This window comes from Macaca mulatta, chromosome 2 (assembly GCF_049350105.2).
Source record: "Macaca mulatta isolate MMU2019108-1 chromosome 2, T2T-MMU8v2.0, whole genome shotgun sequence".
Taxonomy (NCBI): domain Eukaryota; kingdom Metazoa; phylum Chordata; class Mammalia; order Primates; family Cercopithecidae; genus Macaca; species Macaca mulatta.
This window is the reverse complement of record NC_133407.1, coordinates 150808515-150829929: the sequence shown is the minus strand read 5'-3', so window position 1 is coordinate 150829929 and position 21415 is coordinate 150808515. Positions and strand designations below refer to the sequence as shown.

Genomic DNA, 21415 nt, shown 5'->3' with positions numbered 1-21415 from the left:
CTGTATTGAAGCAATGTCTGCAGAACAGAAAAGTCTTCTAGATCATCCTCTCCTTTCTCTAAAGAGATACTGTAGCCTTCTGATACCCGATTGCTTCTACGTGGGAAGCTAAAAAAATTAGGTAACAATTATTTTCTTATAAAAAAGGCAATTTCTCTTGCAAAAGATTTTCCACAATTCATTTAAATAGTGAGCGCCCCACTGCTTTTGAAATTATTCAATTTACAAAAACTCAATATACACAGCTTTTTCAGGATCATATCCACCACCTAGAGTGAAGTCATGGTTAAATGCTGTAGCCTCAAGACAGAGTTGCATCTTGGTTTTTCTGTGTGTTTATTAGTGGCACTCCCACTACGTGTACACCTGTAAATCTTGTAAGACCTTCTGCAAGCTTATCAGGTGGCATTGTCATCTTTTGTTTTAGATTCCCACATAGATTTAGCCACAAGTCCCAATTCCCATCATTGATGAGGAAATACACACAGCAGGCATCACAGGATTAGCCTCTTTTTTCACGATAACATATGGTAGCAATACTGTAACAAGGAGGTACTGAATAAAGACCATTCAAAGGTGAGCTTTTCATTCCAGGAAATGTTTAGTCATTTATTGACGTATGTCGCTGCTTCCAAAGGTTTACAGGCATTACCATATAGAAAAAATTAGAGCTAATGCTTTTAAAAGAAAATGGCACAAAAACTGAACCATGGAAATAATATAGTGTTGGAAAGGATCTTGGAGAATATATTTAAATCCTCTCATTTGACAAATTTTAGAAAATCAAAGTCCAAAGATGCAAAGTGGTTTATTTAAGAATACATGGTGGCACATTTTAATGGAACATTTCTAACTACAATATCTTCATTCCCCAGGATAACCTATCTCTGTGTTCCCATAGCACCCTATGCATACTAATTACCATACAATATTAAAATCCTCTTTAAATGCCTGTCTTCCTCCATTGGACTGGAAGATTCCAATAGACAAGGCCAGTGTTTAAGTCATCCTTACATCCCTTGTAAATTTGAGGGAAAGGTATGCACATCCGGAAAACTTCCTATTAAGGCCTCCATTCCTTTTTGCTTAGCAAGATATTAAAAAGAACAAGGTTATTACAGACCTGAACTTGGGTACAGAAAGACAGTAAGCAAGCAACCTTAGGTAGACAGGAATGCTAAAGTAAAAATGGGTTCCTGAAAGGAAGGTCAGCATTACCGCACAGTCCTACCAACTTTATTAGACTGTTGGATTTTGATGATGAGGTCTCCAAGAGTCTTCTTCAACCATTTTATTTTATTTATTTTTTTGGAGATGGAGTCTTGCTCTGTTGCTCAGGCGGGAGTGCAGTGGTGCAATCTCGGCTCACCACAACCTCTATCTCTCTGGTTCTCCTCCCTCAGTCTCCCGAATAGCTGGGACTACAGGCACACACTGCAACAACCAACTAATTTTTTGTATTTTAGTAGAGATGGGGTTTCACTGTGTTGCTGGTCTTGAACTCCTGAGCTCAGGCGACCCGTCTGCCTCAGCTTCCCAAAGTGCTAGGATTACAGGTGTGAGCCACCGGGCCCAGCCTTCTTCAACCATTTTAGAATGAACTTTGCTGAAACAACAATAACACAAATGAACACAAACAAGGAATAGTGTAATTGTTGGTGTGGCTAATAGTGTGAGCGTGCTTACATGGTCTTTTTAAGCACTTACAGCTCCATGATGAGTCTTCAAAAGAAGCCAACACAAAAGTACTTTTCAGGAGAAAAAGAATTTGAGAAATCTCCTAAAAGAGTGACTTAAGAGTAAAAAGAAACTTGAGTTGGAGTCAGATGTGAGTTTTAGTTCCCATTCTTTCACTAACTTCTTATTTGACCTTGGGCAAAGCATTCCATTTCTCTAGGCTAGATGATGATTCAGGATCCTTCAAGTTTAAATGCTATCATTATGAGATTAAAAGTCCCCACCAGTCCTTGAGATAGTAAGGGATGGAAAAATATAAAAGTTAAAGGTAGAAAATAGTAAAAATGGAGGGATACTGTGGTAGAGTGGGGAAAAAAAAAAAAAAAAAAAAAAAAAACCATGGTAGAGAGATTAAAGTTCTAGATTCTAGTTCTGGTTCTGCCATTAGCTAACTGAGTAACCTTGAACAAGCCATGTCCCCTCTCGAGATCAAGATTTCCCCATTTATAAAGTAACTCAGATGATCTTTCAGCTCTAATATCTGAGAATTCTAAAGTACAAGCAACTGCTGCTATGAACAATCAAATTCTGTGCAATCAGTATATTTAGGTTAGAAATAAGACACTTAAAGTATTAAACAAAGAAGCCCCAAACTTTGAGTGTTCTTTCAAGTTCAAATTCAAGTATTTTTTAGAGCCACTCACAAGCACTAGTTCAAGCAGACTGTTATACTTTGAATTCCTCTATTCTTGATGAAATGCTCAAAGGCTGGCTAGAAAAGAATGGAGATAGGTACACCTAGATAATCCAGCATTAATTCAGTCTCTTCATTGTCTCCTTCTTTTCTGCTGTTGTACTTTCCTTATGCTATCCACTGCCTGGACTGAGACAAACCTATCTCTTTTGATTCCAATTCTTCAGAGCTCAGTTAAAACCTCACTTCTTCTGAGAAACCTTCCATTCCCACTCTAGCCCAGATCCATCACTTAACTCTCAAACTTCTGCAGTATTACATTGCTATGTAAAGAGTAAATGACATTGGCACAGAGCTTATTACATCTGGCATGTGTTGTTCAATAAATGACAGTAGTTGGTGTTACTGCCACACCCTTAGCACTAATGGTATATCCTTTAGCTAAGTGCATCTAACATTTAATGTGATTGTGAATCACCTGGGGATCTTATTCAAACGCAAATTGTGACTTAGTAGGTGTGAGGTGGGACCTGAGATTCTGCAGTTCAAAATGCTCCTGGTTGATGCCAATGCTGTTGATCCAAAGGCCCAAGGGTTACTTTTTAGTAAAATTTTTTTTAAAGTATTTATCTTATCTACCTATCTGGACAGGAAGCTCTCAGACGGCAGATACTGTGTCTCATTTTTCTTAGCAAATATCCCCTGGACAAAGAAGGTGCTTCATAAATATCTGTTGACTTATATCTGCAGTCTAGACACTCAAGAGTACCTGTGCTATACTGAATCAAACACTGAAACATCATGCCAGAATGAAAAGCTCACTTGATCACTGGGGTCAGAATCTCCAGAACAGAGGCAGGACAGAATCTGAAAGAAAACTTACCCCTTCACTAGTGAGAGTATAACACACAAAAGAAACAACATAAACACCTGTTCCTTGCTTAAGCACAATCATCAAAGTGCAATCTTAATTGCATTTCAAATTTAGCCATGAACCTTAAAAGAGGACATTCATTTTCTGGCAATATTTTAAAAACACTAATAACAAATAATAAGGTATATGAAGAGCTTGATTTCATTTTTTTAATGGCACAGATAAATTTTTCAATAATCTTTTAGTGTGCAATTAATCTAAAGATCTCAAAAACAACCAGTGAAAACATTTCCAGCAAAAGAAAAACATCTTCCAATTTTCCCATCAACCTGGTCAGTGGTGGGGTCTCCAACTGCTCACAATAACAATGATAGAAATTCAAAGGAAACTGTGATGTATTAAGGATGCTGAGAGGCTGCTTATTTTAAGCCCTTCTTTTACATCCCTTGTTATTTAAATGCTGTTCAAACCCTTTTTATTTTAGCATTCAATAATTCAGAGGGGACCAATATTCTAAGTTCTACTGAGACTACACTCTGACTTCCTATTCCAGCACCAGGAAAATAATATAGGGCATATACGATATCACTCATTGAATACTATCTAGGTAGCTTAAACTGTGAGACAATTTTACTAAAATCAGCCTTCAGTGCAAAAATCACCTGTGTAAGTCACTGCGTTTGTCATGGCATGCACCTGCTCCTTAACTCATAGAGACTTTTCAATAAAACCACTCATCAATATTTAACTGAGATGTTTTTGACAAATTTAGGCCCATGTTAGAAGAGCAATTCTGGGAATTGTTATTAAGCACAGAAACACAGGAACACAGAACTACTGTCAAGAACTAGACTTGAACTGGGCTTATGAGTTTTAATAAATCAATGTTATTACTTCAGAGAAAATAGGAAAACAGTTGGGAGTCAGCCCATAGGAAAGTGGCTTCTATGACTTCCATCAGGGGCTTCTAGTCTCCAGGGCAAGGCAAATTCTCTAGTTTATGCCAAATAGTCTTCCTAGAGAATACTATCGAAAGAGAGTTTCAAATCTTAAGCTACAGAAGCATTTATAACTAAACAGAAATCTGCAGCAGCTTCATTATACCCATACAAATGAGTATCAGTACCTATCTATAGATACGTAACCGGCAATAAGACTCAAAACAAGTGCCTTTAATAGGATAAGAAATCAGGACAAGGTACAGAAGAGTCAGATTCCTGCATAGAAAAATAAAGCACGAATGTCATTCTCATTTCTCCTCCTCCTTTTCTTGGCCTTTCTTCAAGACTCATCTTTCATGAAGCTTTCTCCAGTAACTCTGGCTCTCACTAACCACTCCATTTGTTGACTGCCTGAAACACTAGTCTCAACCAGTAATTCTAGATTTCTTTTTAACTGTTTCATGTATCCACTTTGTGTCCCAAATTTGAGTGAGTTCTCTTAAAAGGCCCCTACACTGCCTAGAGGGAGCTTGTTATTAATATTGCTAATAATAATAGTGAGGCAACATAACACAGTGGAATGAAAGCAGTGGAGTCAAACAGGCCTAAGTTCAAATCCTGCTTCTACCACTTGCTGGCTATATGATTGTAAACATACTACTTACCTTTCCTAAGCCTCAGTTTTGTGGAGAAAATGCAATGAGATACCATGCTGAGAGTACAGCGTTTGGCATATAATGGATGCTCTGACTGAGCACCTTTACTAGCTTGGTTACCTTCCCTTCCTCCTTAATAAGCACTTGTTGATATGAACTGAGTCAGAGTAATTCTCCTAAGGAGGGCTGCCAGTGGCACTATCATATGCATTTACACTTTCCCCATTACCCTCTTCCATGTGCCTTTGTCATTTCCTGGCAAAAGTCCTTTCGGATTTTCTACTCTACTCTCTTGAAAAGGCCATCCACATAAGTCACCCAAGCATCTCCACATCTGCATCTCATTTCCACCACACCCACACGCCAGCACTCCCTCCCTCTGGATCTCCCAGAGAATGCTAGAGAGAGAAAGCGGAGAAGCAGCCAAAAGAGGAAATGGAGAGAAATAGCTCTGTGGTCTCTCTGTGCACCCCTCCTGGTAAGAACACTCAGGTCCAGTCTCCAACCTCAACCCCTGTGAGAAAAAAACAAACAAAACCCTTGCTCATATTCCTGGAGAAAAGGCACCCCCAGATTTTTGGCCTCTTCATTTCTCCAAGCCCTTCACCTGTCAATTTCACCATCCCACCATTCCCTAGGTTAACTATAAAATAGAGCCGCTTTTAACTAATTTGTCTTAAGTGGACCTCATTCGTACTTTTACCAACCAGCAGCCTTCACCATTCTAAGTTGGAAACATGCTACCTATCCCTTTAAAAGAAAAAAACAATTCTTGAAGTTTCCCATCTACTACATTAAGGCAGGTCTCCTTTTATTTGTGCCTCTTTAATGATCCATAATATTTTACCAAGGTCTTCATCTTTCTGCTAGAAAAAGCTACCATTCACTTCCACACACACCCCCCACCCCGCGCCACGCACATTTCAGAAAAACAAGCAATCAAAAAAAAAAAAAACCACACGTCCCCTCCCTGCTGCACAAAATACAACAATTTTATTATTCATAAAGAGACTTCAGCCATGTCCGGGGAACAAGCCCGTGTACACCTGGGCCACCACATCTGTGATTTCATCAACCTGATGTCAATACTTGATATCAGCCTTCATGGGTCCACGTTAAAAAAACCCACCACCACCCTCTCCCTCCAAAATACCAATTTCCACTCCAAATTCACTCCGTGCTTCATGAAGTTAAACCTTTTACTTTAAACCCTAAATGTTCCTTCAGCCACCTGGGACTATTTCACCTCAGATTTTATGTGTCTAAGCTGACAAGTCTGTCCCCTCATCTCCCCCCAAAAAAATTATTTCCTAAGAGCCTTTCCTGTTGCATAAAGTAGCTCCTTCTTGTATGTGACCCGGGGGACCCAGGGCAATCGAGGGGTATTTTAGCTTAGGGTTCGCCTTTCCGGGCTGATGGATGTCCTCCCTCACCACGCAAATGCGCGCGCGCTCAGCCCCCACCTCCTCCCAGCGGGACCTCAGGGACCCTCCTTTTTATTGGTCTGAAACGTTTCCTCGGCGACCTGGGACCGTCCTCTCCTGGCCTGCGGCTGCCGGCGGATCCCGACCCCCGAGGGCGGCGGCGCCCGGCACCTACCAGTCGGCGTGCGGCTCGTCGACCACCAGCAGCACCTTGGCCTTCCTGGCAGCGGCGGGCGCGGGCGCGGGCGCGTCCACCAGGCCAGCCGAGGCGGCCGTCTGCTTCACAGCTTGGGACAGCGAGCTGAAGAAGCTGCTGCCCACCGACGGCGTCGGCGCGGGCTGCGGCGCGGGCTGCGGCACGGGCGCCAAGGCGGGCGGTGGCCTTCGCTCCGGGCCCGGCGAAGCGGTCGGGGGCGCAGCCGAGGCCGAGGCCGCGCCCGGGCCGGGGGGCGGCGGCGGCTGCTGGGGCTCGGGCCGCTGCAGGTCGGTCATGTAGCCGTTAGGCAGGTTGGCAATGAAGCTGCTGTCCGACAGCCGGCGCCGCAGGAAGTTCATCATCTGGCTTGACGGGCTGGGGGCGCGCGGGGCTACGGGGTCCGGCGGCGCGGAGGGAGAGCGAGGGCGGAAGGCGAGGCTGAGGCGGTTGAGGCGGCTGAGGCAGCGGCTTTGACAGCAGAGACTCTGCCCCCAGCGCCAGACCCCGCAGACAGCCGCGGCCGACTGGGCCAGGCAAGCCGGGCGGCGCGAGGCTCTCTGAGAGGGAGCGGGCGGGGAAGGGGCGGGGCCAGGGATAGCCCCCGCCCCGCGCCGCAGAGGCGGCCCCGCCCCCCTCACGGAGGGCACCTAACCGCCTGTCTGGCGACTCTCGGGGCTTGCAGGAGGGGGCGACCCAGGCCTCCTGCAAGCTGAGCGTGACTATGCGGGGAGGGTGTGGGAGACAGGCCTTCTCCCCAGGGGAAGGAAAAGGAACCAGAGTCCCCACCATCTTTTTGGTTAGAGAGAAAAAGAGCCGTGTCCCAGCTGAGATGGAGGCGAAGGAAACCGACCCCACTCCCTTTGGAAAGATAAGAGGTGTCAGCCTCCCTACGCGGAGGTGAGAACTAAAGGAGTCATCTCAATCACGCGCGCACACACGCACACATGCACGAACACCCTGTAGTGAGGAGGAAAAGAACCACCTCCTTTCCCAACGTTGGGGAGAAAGGTGTCATCTCCCCAGCCCCCAGAAGAGGGGGAAGGGAATAATCCGCTCTTACTAACACACACACACACACCCTGTGGTGAGACAAAAAAAGAAATACCTCTTCTAGGGAGGAAGACAGGCTCCTTACTCCAAGGAAAGGGGAGAAACAGATCCTCTCTACTCTGTCATGGAAGGAGGGGGATCCCCCAACCCCGCTGTTTCTTTCCTAGCATGCATTGGTGCATCCAGTGCCATATCAAGAAGCACATGTCTTCAAGATCTTTCTTTCTCTTTTTTTTTTCCGTTTTATTCGTTGCCTTGACCTCTGTGAAGACATTTCTGATGGCCACCTTCCCATGTGCACTCTAAATCTTGCATGACTCTTGGACCTTTGGTTTTCATCTCTTATACTTTCCCTTGTGTTGTAATGGAGCAGGACACAGCAGATACACTTTGCAGCAGACCACCCTAGGTGATATGTGACCCTGGATCAGTAACCCCTGTGAGCCTCTCTCCTTGGCTGATAAAAGGGAATAGGTAACCATTTTCAGAGTTGTTACCTGGAGTAAATGAGATCATGTATGTAAAGCATCTGGTACACAGCAGTAGGTATCCTAGTAGTGGTGCCTGAATTCTTTTTTGAATTGGTTAAAAGTAAGTATGTACTGGGCTGAATGGAGTCAGGGAGTGGCTTGTCACTAATATTGGGCGGGCAGTTCTTGCTTCCTACATCCCAGCTGGCACTCAACTCATGGCCTAGAGATACACAATCCAGCTCTGAGCCAGTGCTATCAGAGAGGTCTCCCAGTCAACTACAATAACACGGTGGTCTTCCTATCTACTACGTGCCTGGCACAGTGGTAGGAGCTGGAAAGGCTGAAATGAGTGGGAAGTGGCTCTTGTCTATTGCAAGTTCACGATCTAATTGGGCTGGGGGGTGGGGGGAGGATAGACGCAGGAACCACATAAGATGTGAGAAATGCTATCATACAGTTGGGCAAAGAGGTTTAGGAGGACTAAGGAGGGAGGGACTTGTTCTGCCTCTGAGGCTTAGGAAGGTCTCTCAGAGGAGGTAACATTTGAGGTGGATCTTGAGGCAGCTGTGTTTACCAGTAGAAAAGTGAAGAAGGCAGGCAGGCCGGCAGACAGAGAAGGCATGGAGAAGGTATGCAAGTTGATGGCTCCTCCAGGAAGCCTTTCCTGAATCCTCCAGGGCAGGCTAAGTGTTCCATATCCTGTGCTTGGCTTTGTCATAGACCCCAAAGAAACTATCGTACAATATTCTGGTGACTAGAATGTAAGCTTTACTAGGACAGGATTATGTCTTAGTTATCTCTGGGCTCCACACCAAACACAGGACCTGGCATGTAATGAGGACTCGGTTGTTTGAGAATTGAACTGTAATCTTACCCAACTCGGTTTTTGTGTCTATTGGAGAACAAAACTGATAAGTCACTAATAACATAATTAAATGAACTTAATTATTGCCCTTCTTTAAAAAAATTTTTTTTGAGATGGAGTTTCGCTCTTATTGCCCAGGCTGGAGTGCAATGGCGCAATCTCGGCTCACCACAACCACCACCTCCCAGGTTCAAGCGTTTCTCCTGCCTCAGTCTCCTGAGTAGCTGGGATTACATGCATGCGCCACCATGCCCGGTTAATTTTGTATTTTTAGTAGAGATGGGGTTTCTGCATGTTGGTCAGGCTTGTCTCAAACTCCCTACCTCAGGTGATCCTCCTGCCTCAGCCTCCCAAAGTGCTGGGATTACAGGTATGAGCCACCATGTCCAGCCATCAAAGGCATGTATCTCTAATGGAGGGTTTCAAACACTGTGTCACTTCAATTTTGGGGGTGATAGGTTTCTTAAAACAATATTTCGCTAAGTAATTTCCCCAACCATTAAACTTATAGTATATGTATATATTTTTAAAATCAACCAATTAACAGACATGTTTTCATGCCTAATACATACAAGGCATTATGCTAGGGACGGGAGGGTAAAGGAGATTCAAGGATGAATAAAACCCAAGTTCTTAAGAAGACAGCTCATAAACATGTGAACACATAACTAGCAATAGCAGAGAAGCCTGTGAGTGACCTGAAAGTGGAGCAGGCAGTGAGTGTTAAAGGAGCCAGAGGAAGAAGAGATCTCAGGGAAAGGAATTTTCACAGAGAAAGAAAGGCTCAGGCCTTATAAAATGGGCAGAATTCTGACAGGCAGGAAAGAGTGAATGGACAAGGCAACAAAGATAAAAGGGATAGCCAGAGCAAAAGCTATCCCTTTAAACTTCTTCAGTCTCCTCCTTGAAGGCAAAAACCTTGTCTGTGTTGTTTCTCACTGTCTTCCTTGAGCCTTCCATGGCACTGCTGTATGCATTCTAGTGTTCGCAGGGGTGGCTCTGAGAGGCTGTACTTATGCATATGTTGATGTTGCTAGTGTCTATCCAGCTTCTCTTTTTAGATTGCAAGCCCCTCAAGGTGAGGGATTCTGTCTTCTGATTTTCTCAGAATGATCTACAAAGCCTCTAATACGTAGTAAGTGACCCAGTTGTGGGAGCTAGATCAGAATGTTCTCTAAAATGTTATTTTAGAGCCCTTCATAGAAACCATGGAGGCCCACAAGATCATTTAAAAATGTTTATCAAATATTCCACTAATTTATTACATTGTTTTCTGGTAGGTTTTAATAAGAATATTATTCTTGTGGAAGAACAGACTGTTTTCTTATAATTGGGCATAAATGGTCATTGATCAGTTGTGTCTGATCAGAAGTTTTCATTAGTTAGTACAACTGTAAATCACATCTGCTTAAATCAGTATCTTCCGGCTTGCAGTGAGTCCTTGCCAAGAAGTGTTTTTGCATGCTGCAGAAACATGCAGTGCATCGTGTCTTATGATAAATGAGCTGTAATGGCAATCTTTCCCTTATCCTTACCTGTGGATCTGAGTTCCCGATGCAGGTAGAACATAGCACTATTACTCTATCTATGCTGTACCTTTTACCTGGAATATGAAGGGAGAACTGGATTTGGACTCAAAAATGTCTACAAAATATGAAAATTTCTACCTATCTCCCTCTTGAGACCAACCAGCATTTTCCCGTCATCTCCAGGTAGAAGGCATTTCTCCCAGAGCAATCTGTGAAGGGGGTCTCTCCCACCTTTCTTCATCCCTCAGTGACTGACTTAGCCAACTGTGAGAATCTCAGCAGTCTCCTCCAGTTCTAGAAGCCCAGGACTCTTTGAGGTCCTTCCTTTGTAATCTTTATCTTGCCACTGAATTTTGAACACAATTAAGCATCTGGCAACTGCAGATGAAAGCATCCGGCTAAAATCAAGAACCAATTTAAATGCTTTATCACCTGATTTTTCTCTTCCCTTGAGCAACAGTGCAGCTGAGATAGCTCACAGAGAGACAGGCTGGGTACATGACTGAAGAGCAATTTTGTCTCTGTAGGCAGAGCTCAGAAACCTAGCTTAAAGGAAAGCCTGGTGCCTGGAGCCACTTGGCAAAATGCTTGTTGTCTGGGTTTCCTCCCAAACAAGAAGGGAAACCATGATATCCTTGGCTCCTGCTCACTACCCAGGGTCAGGGAACCCATTTAGACTCACCTACTCTAGAGGAAAGCAGAAATAATCTGGAAATCAGAAATTGTGCATCCTAGTCCTGCTCCATCACTAATTGGCATTGCAATTTTCCACAAGTTGCTCTGGTCTCTGGGCCTCATATGCAAATGGGCCTCATATGCAAATGGGCCTCATATGCAAATGAAAGTCTGCCTGACTTGGGCCTCTCATAAAACAATCCGGAAAGCACTTTGAAAGGGACAAAGCGGTACCAGAAGAGACATCATTATTGCCTTCTACACCATCTTGTTACCTGTCATTTTGGAGACCCCGATGATGAGAGTTTGTCATCTGCATTTAGATGGTCCTTCTTGACAATGCTGATAGCAGCCTGTAGATACCTTCTTCTACCTCTGTATAGAGTCAGCAGAGGACAACTATGCCCTGACATTAACTCTCAAAAGGTGGTCTTGTCAACTGGGCCAGTTTGCTAAAATTAGAAATCAAACAAATATAAGTTCAATTCCCCATAAATATGCCTCATGTTAACTGTGTGACTTTGAGCGAGTCATTTTTAGTCTTAGTTTCCTCATTTGTAAAAGAATGATGATAATTATCATAACTATCTTGAAGGACTATTGGACTAAAGAAGATCAATTATATGAGTGTATTTTATAAGCTGTAAAGGCCTGTGCAAATGTTAGCTATTAATATTTCTGCCTCCCAGGGAACCACAGAGCTCACTACCACTACAACTAAAATACAAAGAAGGATTCTCCCCACACATACTTATCCCAACACTAAACACCCAAGAGAATTCAGACAGGCGTGAGTTTGACCCTCTTGCAGGGACTGTCAGACTTAGTCATACTTGCTAAAATAAATGCAACAACCACTTCAATGAATGGCTTCTACCTTCCTGGGTGACCTTGAACAAGGCATTTTACTTTTCTCTCCCAGCTTCCATTATCTGGCCTGGAAAATGAAGCAGAGGGAGATGAGCTAGGTGATCCCCAAGGTCTAGTGTTGCCAGATTCTCTGGGCAGAGCCCCCCAGGGGGAAATGAGCACCTGATATCACCAGGCTGAACCAGGGAATACAGGGGCAGCCTCTGTGGAACAAACACTGAACACTGGCAGATGGGTTTGGGGGGAGAGAGAGAGAGAGAGAGAGAGAGAAACAGGGGTGCCCAAGAGAAGCATGGGTGACGTGAATTTTAATTCCAAGTCTACTGTAACTTAAGGGAGTCAGAAATGGTCCCCTTGCCAAGCCACTATTTTTCCGACATTATTGAGACACAGTAAGAACTGCAGCTGATTAGATGCTGACCACATGCCATAAACTGCCCATGTGCTGATTTAATCCCCCACGAGGGAGATGTTACATATCCCCTTTTTACCAGTGGAGCAATTTAGACTCAGAGAGGTGACACGAACTAACGTAAGATCTTAGAACTAAAAAGTTGCAGAGCTAAAAGGCAGGTCTGGCTGTCTGCAAAACCCATAAGATTTTGTATTAGGAGGTACTGATGGACCCCTAAGAAAGTTGCCATTCATCATCAGCTTGCCTAATAAAGCAGTTATCAGAAGCTGTAGGATAAATAACATGCCCTCCTTGTAAGTGTTCCAGCTATCTCCGTCTGCTCAGAGTCCTGTGGTCATCAGAGGCTTGATATAGCAAGGACCTTGTATACACATTTCTGCCCAAGAAACAAGCTAACCTCTAGCAAAAAGAATCTAGCTAATGAGACACCACTCCCCCGCAGTACACCCCACTCCTACTCCCACCCAGCTAGGACCACAGCTCCCCACAGAGAAGCTCTGGCCTCTTGTGGGATGCGGGTGTATTGGTTGTTGCCATGGTGATGGAGGAGCATCTCTGTTATGCACACGTGAGCAGCACGGAGTGGGTTTCCCCCGCCTGGGAAACTCAGAAGACTCATCAGAGGTTGTTTTTCAGCAGAGGTTGTTCTTCAAACTGCTTCAAGGATGAATGAAAGAGCAGCCCTTTCACTTAGTATTCAGTCCACCCCAGAGACAGTGCTGGGCCTCTGTACAAAGTCTATGCAGAAGGCAACCCCTTCCCTCTACTCCCAGTACAGTTTCTGTTCAATGGAGGTGTCTTCCAGGCGGTAGGAAGAGATACTTACAGGATGTCAATGAATGAGCTGCTGTATTTACAGGCAATGTGCAGTCCCTGACCCCTCAGTCCTGCCTGGCCACTCCTAGATTGTGGAACAATTAGATTTTTAGAGTCAGACCCATGTGAGTTTATATCTTGCCTCAGCCACTTAGCAATCTCATGCAATTTATTTAATGAGACTCAGTTTATTTATCTGTTAATTGGGATTAGTCGTTCTTTGCAGAGTTGTTGAAGAAAATTGAATGAGATAATATATAAATAGTGCCCAATACCGAGTCTGGCAGTATGCTTCTGGTACATATTCATGAGAGCAGTTACTTTAAAGAAAGAAAGATAATGAAACATGTTCTGATTTGGAAACAGATATGTCTGAATCGCTGGTCCATCACTTAATAGCCTAATGTATAACATTCTGGATAATATTTTCTTTTGAGTCTGTTTCCTCACATATAAAATGAAGAGGTTAGTCCCAGCTACTCAGGAGGCTGAAGTGGGAGGATCATTCGAGCCTGAGAGGTCAAGGCTGCAGTGAGCTATGATCATGCCACTGCACTCCAACCTGGGTGACAAAAGTGAGACCTCTTCCCAGAAAAAAAAAAAAGAGGTTAGGATGACCTACGAGATTCTATGTGAAGATTTTGCTGTGAAGGTATAGGTGAAGGTATAGGTATAGCATCTCTCCTAGGAATCTGAGGATTTGTTTTAAAAAGAAAAGAAAGAGGTGCCCTCCTCTTTACTGGTGAGATGGCATAAGATCATGGCAATAACCACTTGTATTGAGCATCCTCTGTGTGCTTACCACTGACACATGTTCCACATTCGCTCTCTCATCTAATCCTGCTAACAGCCCTATGATGTGGGCATCATTTTCCCAAATTTGCAGTAGAGAAGGATGGGCAACTTGTTAGTAAGTTGAAAAATAAAAATGAACAAATCCTAACCTTGCCCTTACTGTATCTGTACATTGAGAAGAACTTTTCCTCACCACCACCCCCATGACACCACATTGTATGAGTTCCTGCATGAGTGTCCCCAGAGAAAGGTTCCTTAGTACCAGGACTAGCTCTGAGCAGATGGCCCCATTTCTTCTCTTGGAAACAGCCAGCTCCAGGAATCTCAGAAAACAGAGTCATAGTCCAAGGTCTCACACTTGACTGTTGTCTCAATGAGCAGGATTCTGCCAGGGAGCCTATGAGCACTTTCTTCCCATCCTTCCCCTTCACGTGCATGTTCGCAGGATCTGCCAGCATGCAGGAGTGCTGGAGATACCTGGCTGGCTTGCCTGCCCTCTGTTCCTGCCCTCTCATCAGAAGTGAGTCAGTATTCCTACATCCCAATTTTTATCTTCTCCCTGCACTGCCAGTGTCAAGAGAAAGTCTTTTTTCATCTCCAAAATAGCATCTGGTCCATTTGAAGCAGGCTGGCTGTAGGCTGTCTGCCAGCACCCTCATTTCTTGGTGGATAGAAGGCATCCCCCATCCAATTATCTAAAAGTCTCCTTGCCTAATGATTCAGCCAACCCCTCCATCATGAATCTGTCCTGGGAATCCTAAAGTCACCTTGAACAGATCAATAATACTGATGAATGCATATATTGCCTTGAATTCTTACATAATTTATACAAGGTAGGGATCACACTGCTATTTAAACAAATGAGGAAACAGAAGCTCAAAGAGAGGAAGAGGCTCCCCCAAGGCCACACAGTCAATGACAGAAGAACTGAGATTCAAACTCTGATTCTCAAGTTTAAGAGGAAGAGTTGAACACTCACTAGCCACTTGCTTTTCCAACAGGCCATAGTGAGCACTTGGAACATGCTTGGGATTAGAGAGCATGGCAGCCAAGGTTCCAGAAAATCAGCCCCTGTGTCATCTCTAGTGCACCTCCACACCTTTGCCCAGGCTCTTCCTTCTGCTTGGGGTAACCTTCCCCTGCCTTGCAGCATGGTGCAATGGAAAAACCACAGAGCTGTTTTGGAATCCTAATTGTACCAACCACAGCTTTATAATCTCAGGCAATTCATCTCATTTCCCTGAGGTTTTTTTTTTTTTTCCTCCTCTGTAAAACAGGGTTATCCACTTCACAGTGTTGTCGTGAGGATTTGAGCTCAAAGGGCCTAGCATGGTGCCTGACAATTAGCAGGTGCTCATGATTTTAACCCATCCTCCCAAATGCAGCTCAGACACCATTACCTCTGGGAAGCCCTCCTGACTGCCTCCCTCCTCTGTGCCCTGACATTCATTCATTTTTTTCCTCTCTTAATTCAACATAAAATAACTCAATCATAGTACTCATCGTGCAATGTTGTATCTGTTGGGTCATGTACCATTTCCCCCATTAGACTGGGCTCTTTCTGAGGGCAGAGATTTTGTCTGAGTCATCCCTGAATCTTGACTGCCTAGTCCAGGGTATGGCAGGAGGAAGAAAGAGAGAAAGAAAAGAAAAGGGAAGAAAGAATAAAAGTTAAAAGAAAAAAGGAGGAAGGAAAAGAAAACAAAACATAGGAAAACCTCCTCCAAAAAAAAAATCACCTCTCTGTATCTAGGCAGACAGAAAAGCACCTGGTCCTTGCCCATCTTCCTCTGCAAATACCTCCCAGTTTCTCCAATGACAGGAGCCGGCAAGACAGGAATATCAATGACCGCCTGAGTAGGAAGCCTTAGATGAGCCCCATGCCCCGCGTGGGGACAGGCAAGTGATGAGTGGTAAGGCACAGCTGCAGAAAGGAAAATTCCGTCTGTGCAACTCATGGGGATAGAGTGCAGCCCCAGGGCTGGTAACAGTGTATACAGGCGGTTGGCTGAACAAGCTCCACCCACCTCCAGCAACTGCAACTGCAGCCCCAGCAACAGCTGAGCCTGGCAGGTGACAAGGCAGCTGCAGACACAGCAGGAAGGCAGGTAGCTCGCCAATGTGGGGGCCTGAGCCCCAGAGCTCCACAGAGCTGGAACTTAGAGCTCCAAGCCTCGGTCCAAAGCAGCAGGGGAAAGAAGGTCTTCTTTCTCCTGGCTCTCCAGACAGTGCTCCTGCCACTACTGAACCATGTGAGGGACTTCTTAAAAAGTCCATTCTAATCCCACCAACCTCCACAGAGAATAATGCCACTTCTTAACAAGGGAGTCATGATTCTCCATACTACCTTTCTAGCTCATCCCCTGGCCTTCCTTGAACTGCTCTTCAGCCATACTCGACATATTTCTATCCCCCAAACAAGGCATCCTCTGTCAGACGTCTGTGCCTTCGCGGATCCTGTTCCCTCTTCCTGGCATGCACTCTGTCCATGCCCTGCTGTGTCAGATTCAGTTTCCCAGAAGCAGATTCTGAGACCAGGATTTGAGTGCAAACACAGACATACCTTGTTTTATGCACTTCACTGTATTGTGCTTTGCAGATATCACATTTTTTATGAATTGAAGGTTTTATGGCAACCCCGTGTTGAGCAAATCTATTGGTGCCATTTTTCCAACAGCATGTGCTCACTTCATGTCTGTCACATTTTGGTAATTCTCACAATATTTCAGAATTTTTCATGGTTATTATATCTGTTATGGTGATCTGTGATCAGTGATTTTTTTTTATACATTACACAGTTCGGGAGGTCCTGAGAACATGTGCCCCATCAGTGATCTTTGATATTACTATTGCAGTTGTCTTGGGGCACCACAAACCACACCCATATAAGATGATGAATTTAATCGATAAATGTTGTGTGTCTTCTGACTGTTCCACTAACCGCTCCTTCTTAGCCCATCTCTTTCCCTCTCCTCGGGCCTCTCTATTCCCTGAGACACAGCAATATTGAAATTAGGCTGACAACCCTACAGTAGTCTCTAAGTGTTGAAGTGAAAGAAGGAGCATAAATCTCTCACTTTAAACCAAAAGCTAGAAATGATTAGGTTTAGTGAGGATGGCATGTCAAAAGCTGAGACATGTCAAAAGCTAGACTTCTTGTGCCAAACAGCCAAGTTATTCATGCAAAGGAAAAGTTCTAGAAGGAAATTAAAGTGCTACTCCCATGAACACAAGAATGATAAGAAAGTGAGACAGCTTAATTGTTGATATAAAGAAAGTTTAAGTGATCTGGATAGAAGATCAAACCAGCCATAACATTTCCTTCAGCCAAAGCCTAGTCCAGAGTAAAATCCTATCTTCAATTCTACGAAGGCTGAGAGAGGTGAGGAAGCAGCAGAAGATAAGTTGGAAGCTAGCACAGGTTGGTTCATGAGATTTAAGGAAAGAAGCCAACTCCAGGATATAAAAGTGTAAAGTGAAGTGGCAAATTTTGATGTAGAAGCTACAGCAAGTTATCCAAACACTCCAGCTAAGATAATTGATAGAGTTGGCCACACTAAATAAATGATTTTTAATGTAGACAAAACAGCCTTCTACTGGAAGAAGATGCCAGCTAGCACTTTCATAGTTAGAGAGAAGTCCACGCCTGGCTCCATAGTTTCAAAGGACAGGTTGACTCTGGTGTCCAGGACAAATGCAGCTGGTGACGTTAAGTTAAAGCCAATGTTCATTGACCATTCCAAAATTCCCTGGCCTTTAATAATTATGCTAAATATACTGTCTGTCTGTGCTCTACAAATGGAACAACAAAGCCTGGATGATAGCACATTTGTTTACAGCATAAGGTGCTGAATATTTTAAGCCCACTGTTGAGACCTACCACTCAGAAAAATAAAAATATGATTTCTTTCAAAATACTGCTGCTCATTGACAATGCACCTGGCCACACAAGAGCTATGATAGAGATGTACGAGGAGATTAATGTTGTTTTCATACCTGTTAACACAATATCCATTCTGCAGTCCATGGATCAAGGAGTAATTTTGACTTTCAAGTCCTATTATTTAAGAAACACATTTTGTAAGACTATACCTGCCATACATAGTGACTATTCTGATGGACCTGGGCAAAGTAAATTGAACACCTTCTGGAAAGTATTCACCATTCTGGATGCCATTAAAAACATTCATGATCAATGGGAGGTCAAAACGTCAACATTAATAGGAGTTTGGAAGAAGTTGATTCCAGTCTTCATGGATGACTTTGAGGGGTTCAAGGCTTAGATGGAGGAAGTAACTGCAGATGTGGTGGAAATAGCAAGAGAGCTAGAATTAGAAGTAGAGCCTGAAGATGTGAGTGAATTGCTGCAATCTCATGATCAAACTTGAATCGATGGGGAGTTGCTTTTTATGGATGAGCAAAGAGAGTGGTTTCTTGAAATGGAATCTACTGGTGAAAAGGCTGTGAACATTGTTGAAATTACCACAAAGGATTTAGAATATTATATAAACTTAGTTGATAAAGCAGCAGCAGGGTTTGAGAAGACTGTTTCTGGTTTTGAAAGAAGTTCTACTGTGGGTAAAATGCTATCAAACAGCATCACATGCTACAGAGAAATCTTTTGTGAAAGAAGAGTCAATTGATGTGCCAAACATCATTGTTGCCTTATTTTTAGTAATTGCCACAGCCACCTCAACCTTCAGGAACCACCACCCTGATTAGTCAGCAGCCATCAACATGGAGGCAAGACCCTCCACCCCAGAAAGATTACAACTTGCTGAAGGCTCAGATAATTATTAACATTTTTAAGCAATATTTTAAAATGAAAGTATATACATTGTTTTTTAGACATAATTCTATTACACCTTAATAGACTACAGTATAATGTAAACATAACTTTTATATACACTGGGAAACCAAAAAATTCATGTGACTCGCTTTATTGCAGTGGTCTGGAACAGAACCCACAATGTCTCAGAGATATGCCTATTGTTTACTTAAGAGGCTATCCCAGAAAGTGCTACTGGGAGCATGGACAGGTGAGACAGGGAAGGGAAGGAAGCCAAGAAAAGGTGTCTTAGTGAGCTGGTGACCACGCTGGGCAATTGGGGTCCAATCCCACTGAGAACCTTGGTAGATATTGTAGGACACATCTTGGAGCTAGCCCACCAAGGGATGAGAAAGTGAAGGCATTTATCCACCAAATCCCATTCCAAATTGCTTGAGAAGCACTCTTAGGAGCATTAACTACCCCAGCAGCTGCCCTGTGCAAGAGCCAGGCACATCCCTGCACCACATCAAGTTCTTAGCTAGAGAGTAACAGGGCATCAGTACCATCTGCTACTCTTGCTAATCTAGCTAATTCCCCCCCTCCATCATTTAAGAGCCAGCTCAAAAGTCATTACTTCTAATCCCAAACAAATTACACAGCCCCCTTCTCTGCATCCCCAGAGCATGTGGAACACAATTCCATCCTAGTACATTATAGTGACTTTCTGTCTGCCTCACTGGACCATGAGCTCCTCTAAGGCACGAAGTATGACTTATCATTTTTGCATCCTAGCTAGCACAGGGTGGCACATAGATAGCAGGTGCTCATTAAATTTAAGTGATGGTTGAGAATGCTAACAAACATTAACTAATCCCAGTACTAGCTGTAGAAGCAGTTAGAGGGGTTTTCTTGGTGGGGCAAGATCCCATTTTTCTGGGAAGACATTGTATATCTCATTACCTTTCATGAATTGGGAAGAAAATAGTGTGACATCTTTAGAAAGTATAATACTGAATGCTACCTGAATTTCCTCAAGGTGATCAATTATCAGGACATCAAAGATAAGTCTATTCAAAGAGTCTCAGATTGAAGCAACATAAGCTTTAACATGCCATCTTCTGCCCTGCTATGGACATCTCACAGTGGATGAAAGGCATTAGATGCATACAGATTTGTAGTTGTTTATAATATACATAACATCAGCAACCTGTCTTAGTATCCATGGCACCATCCTAGAGGTGCCCTGGTATAATGGATAGGGCATCTCTGTCCCAAAGGGTCTGGTCTTTGCATGCAAGCTGGGGACAGAAACTGAAACCCAAGTCAAATCAGATGTGAAGTTTCCCAAGACAGCCCGAGGCAACAGAGCCAGAATGAAGACTGTAAATTTGTTGCCAAAACAACATCCAATTAGGAAATATGAGGGAGAGAAAAAAATTATTTATAATAGCAATTTTAAAAGATGAATTATCCATCAATAAACTTAACAAGATGTGTGCAAATTCTTTTTGGGAAAAATATTAACATTACTAAAGGACACCAAGGACAATGAACAAAAAAAAAGTATATCATGTTCTTGGATATGAAGACAATATCATAAAGATGTCATTTCTCCCCAAATTAATCTGGAAATGTAAAGCAATTTAAATAGAAAAAAAGAAACAGATTTTTTGTTGGGGCAGGGATTGGGGGAAACTAGACAAATTGACTCTGAAATCCATACAGAAAACTAAACTGGAAATACCAAGGAGAATCTGAAAAAGAACAGTAGAAAGAGAGGAACTGACTCCATCAGTATTAAAACTGGTATTAAGCTGCAGTGATTTAAAGTGTACTTGTGCATCAAGAAACAGATCAATAAGTGAAAAGCTCAGAAATAAAACTAAATGTATCCAGAAATCTACTATACATTAATGTGGCATTTCAAATCAATGGGGAACAAAATTATTCAATAAACTTTGGAATAATCAATAGTTACCTTGGGAAAAACTTGTTAGGTCCATATCTCACACATTACATTAAAAACAATCCAGATGGATCCCAAAATAACGGAGGAACATAATAGAAGAAAATGGAGGAATTTTGTTTTATAATCTCAGAATAAGGAATAGCTGTCTAAGAATGACCTTTCACAGAGGTCATGAAATTTAAAAATTTATCAATTTGACTACCATGTTTCTCCATGGAAAAAACCTTCACAAATCCAAAAGGCAAAAGACAAAATGGGAAAAATACTAGCAATTCATACCATAGGCATAGGACAAATGATATATTTTAAAACATTTCCTCAATATATTAAAAGCATCTACATTTCAAGAAAAATGAAAAACAACGTTAAAAGAAAACAAAATGAAAGACAAGTTAACTTTAGCAGAGTTAAATGAAAGGTTAACAAATTAAAGTTAGACAAATTAAACAGAGTTTAACTGAACAAAGAATGATTGGCAAATTGGGTAGCACCTAGAACCAAAATAGGTTCAGAGTGACTCCCGGGATGCCACTGGTCAGATAATACTTATAAACAGAAAAAGGAACGTGAGTTAGTACAGCAAAGAGAAGCGAGGTACAGAAACAGCTGGATTGGTTACGGCTGGGCTTTTGCCTTATTCGAAACCGGTTTGAACATTTGGCTGCCTGTGATTGGCTGAAGCTCGGCCGCTTTGATTGGCTGAGACTGGGCTACTTGTTCCAAGA

At 43.1% G+C, this 21415-nt stretch overlaps 1 protein-coding gene across 2 annotated transcripts in view; it reads right to left on the bottom strand.

Annotated features, from left to right (window-relative positions):
- SYN2 (synapsin II) overlaps nucleotides 1–6988 on the bottom strand; it is a 190592-nt gene extending 183604 nt beyond the window's left edge. For both annotated transcript variants that reach the window (XM_028844464.2, XM_028844465.2), the window contains exon 1: nucleotides 6442–6988. In XM_028844464.2, the coding sequence (XP_028700297.1) occupies nucleotides 6442–6824 (383 nt within the window). In that variant the 5' untranslated portion in view covers nucleotides 6825–6988. The remainder of the gene's footprint in view (nucleotides 1–6441) is intronic.
- Between the last annotated feature and the right edge of the window lie 14427 nt (nucleotides 6989–21415).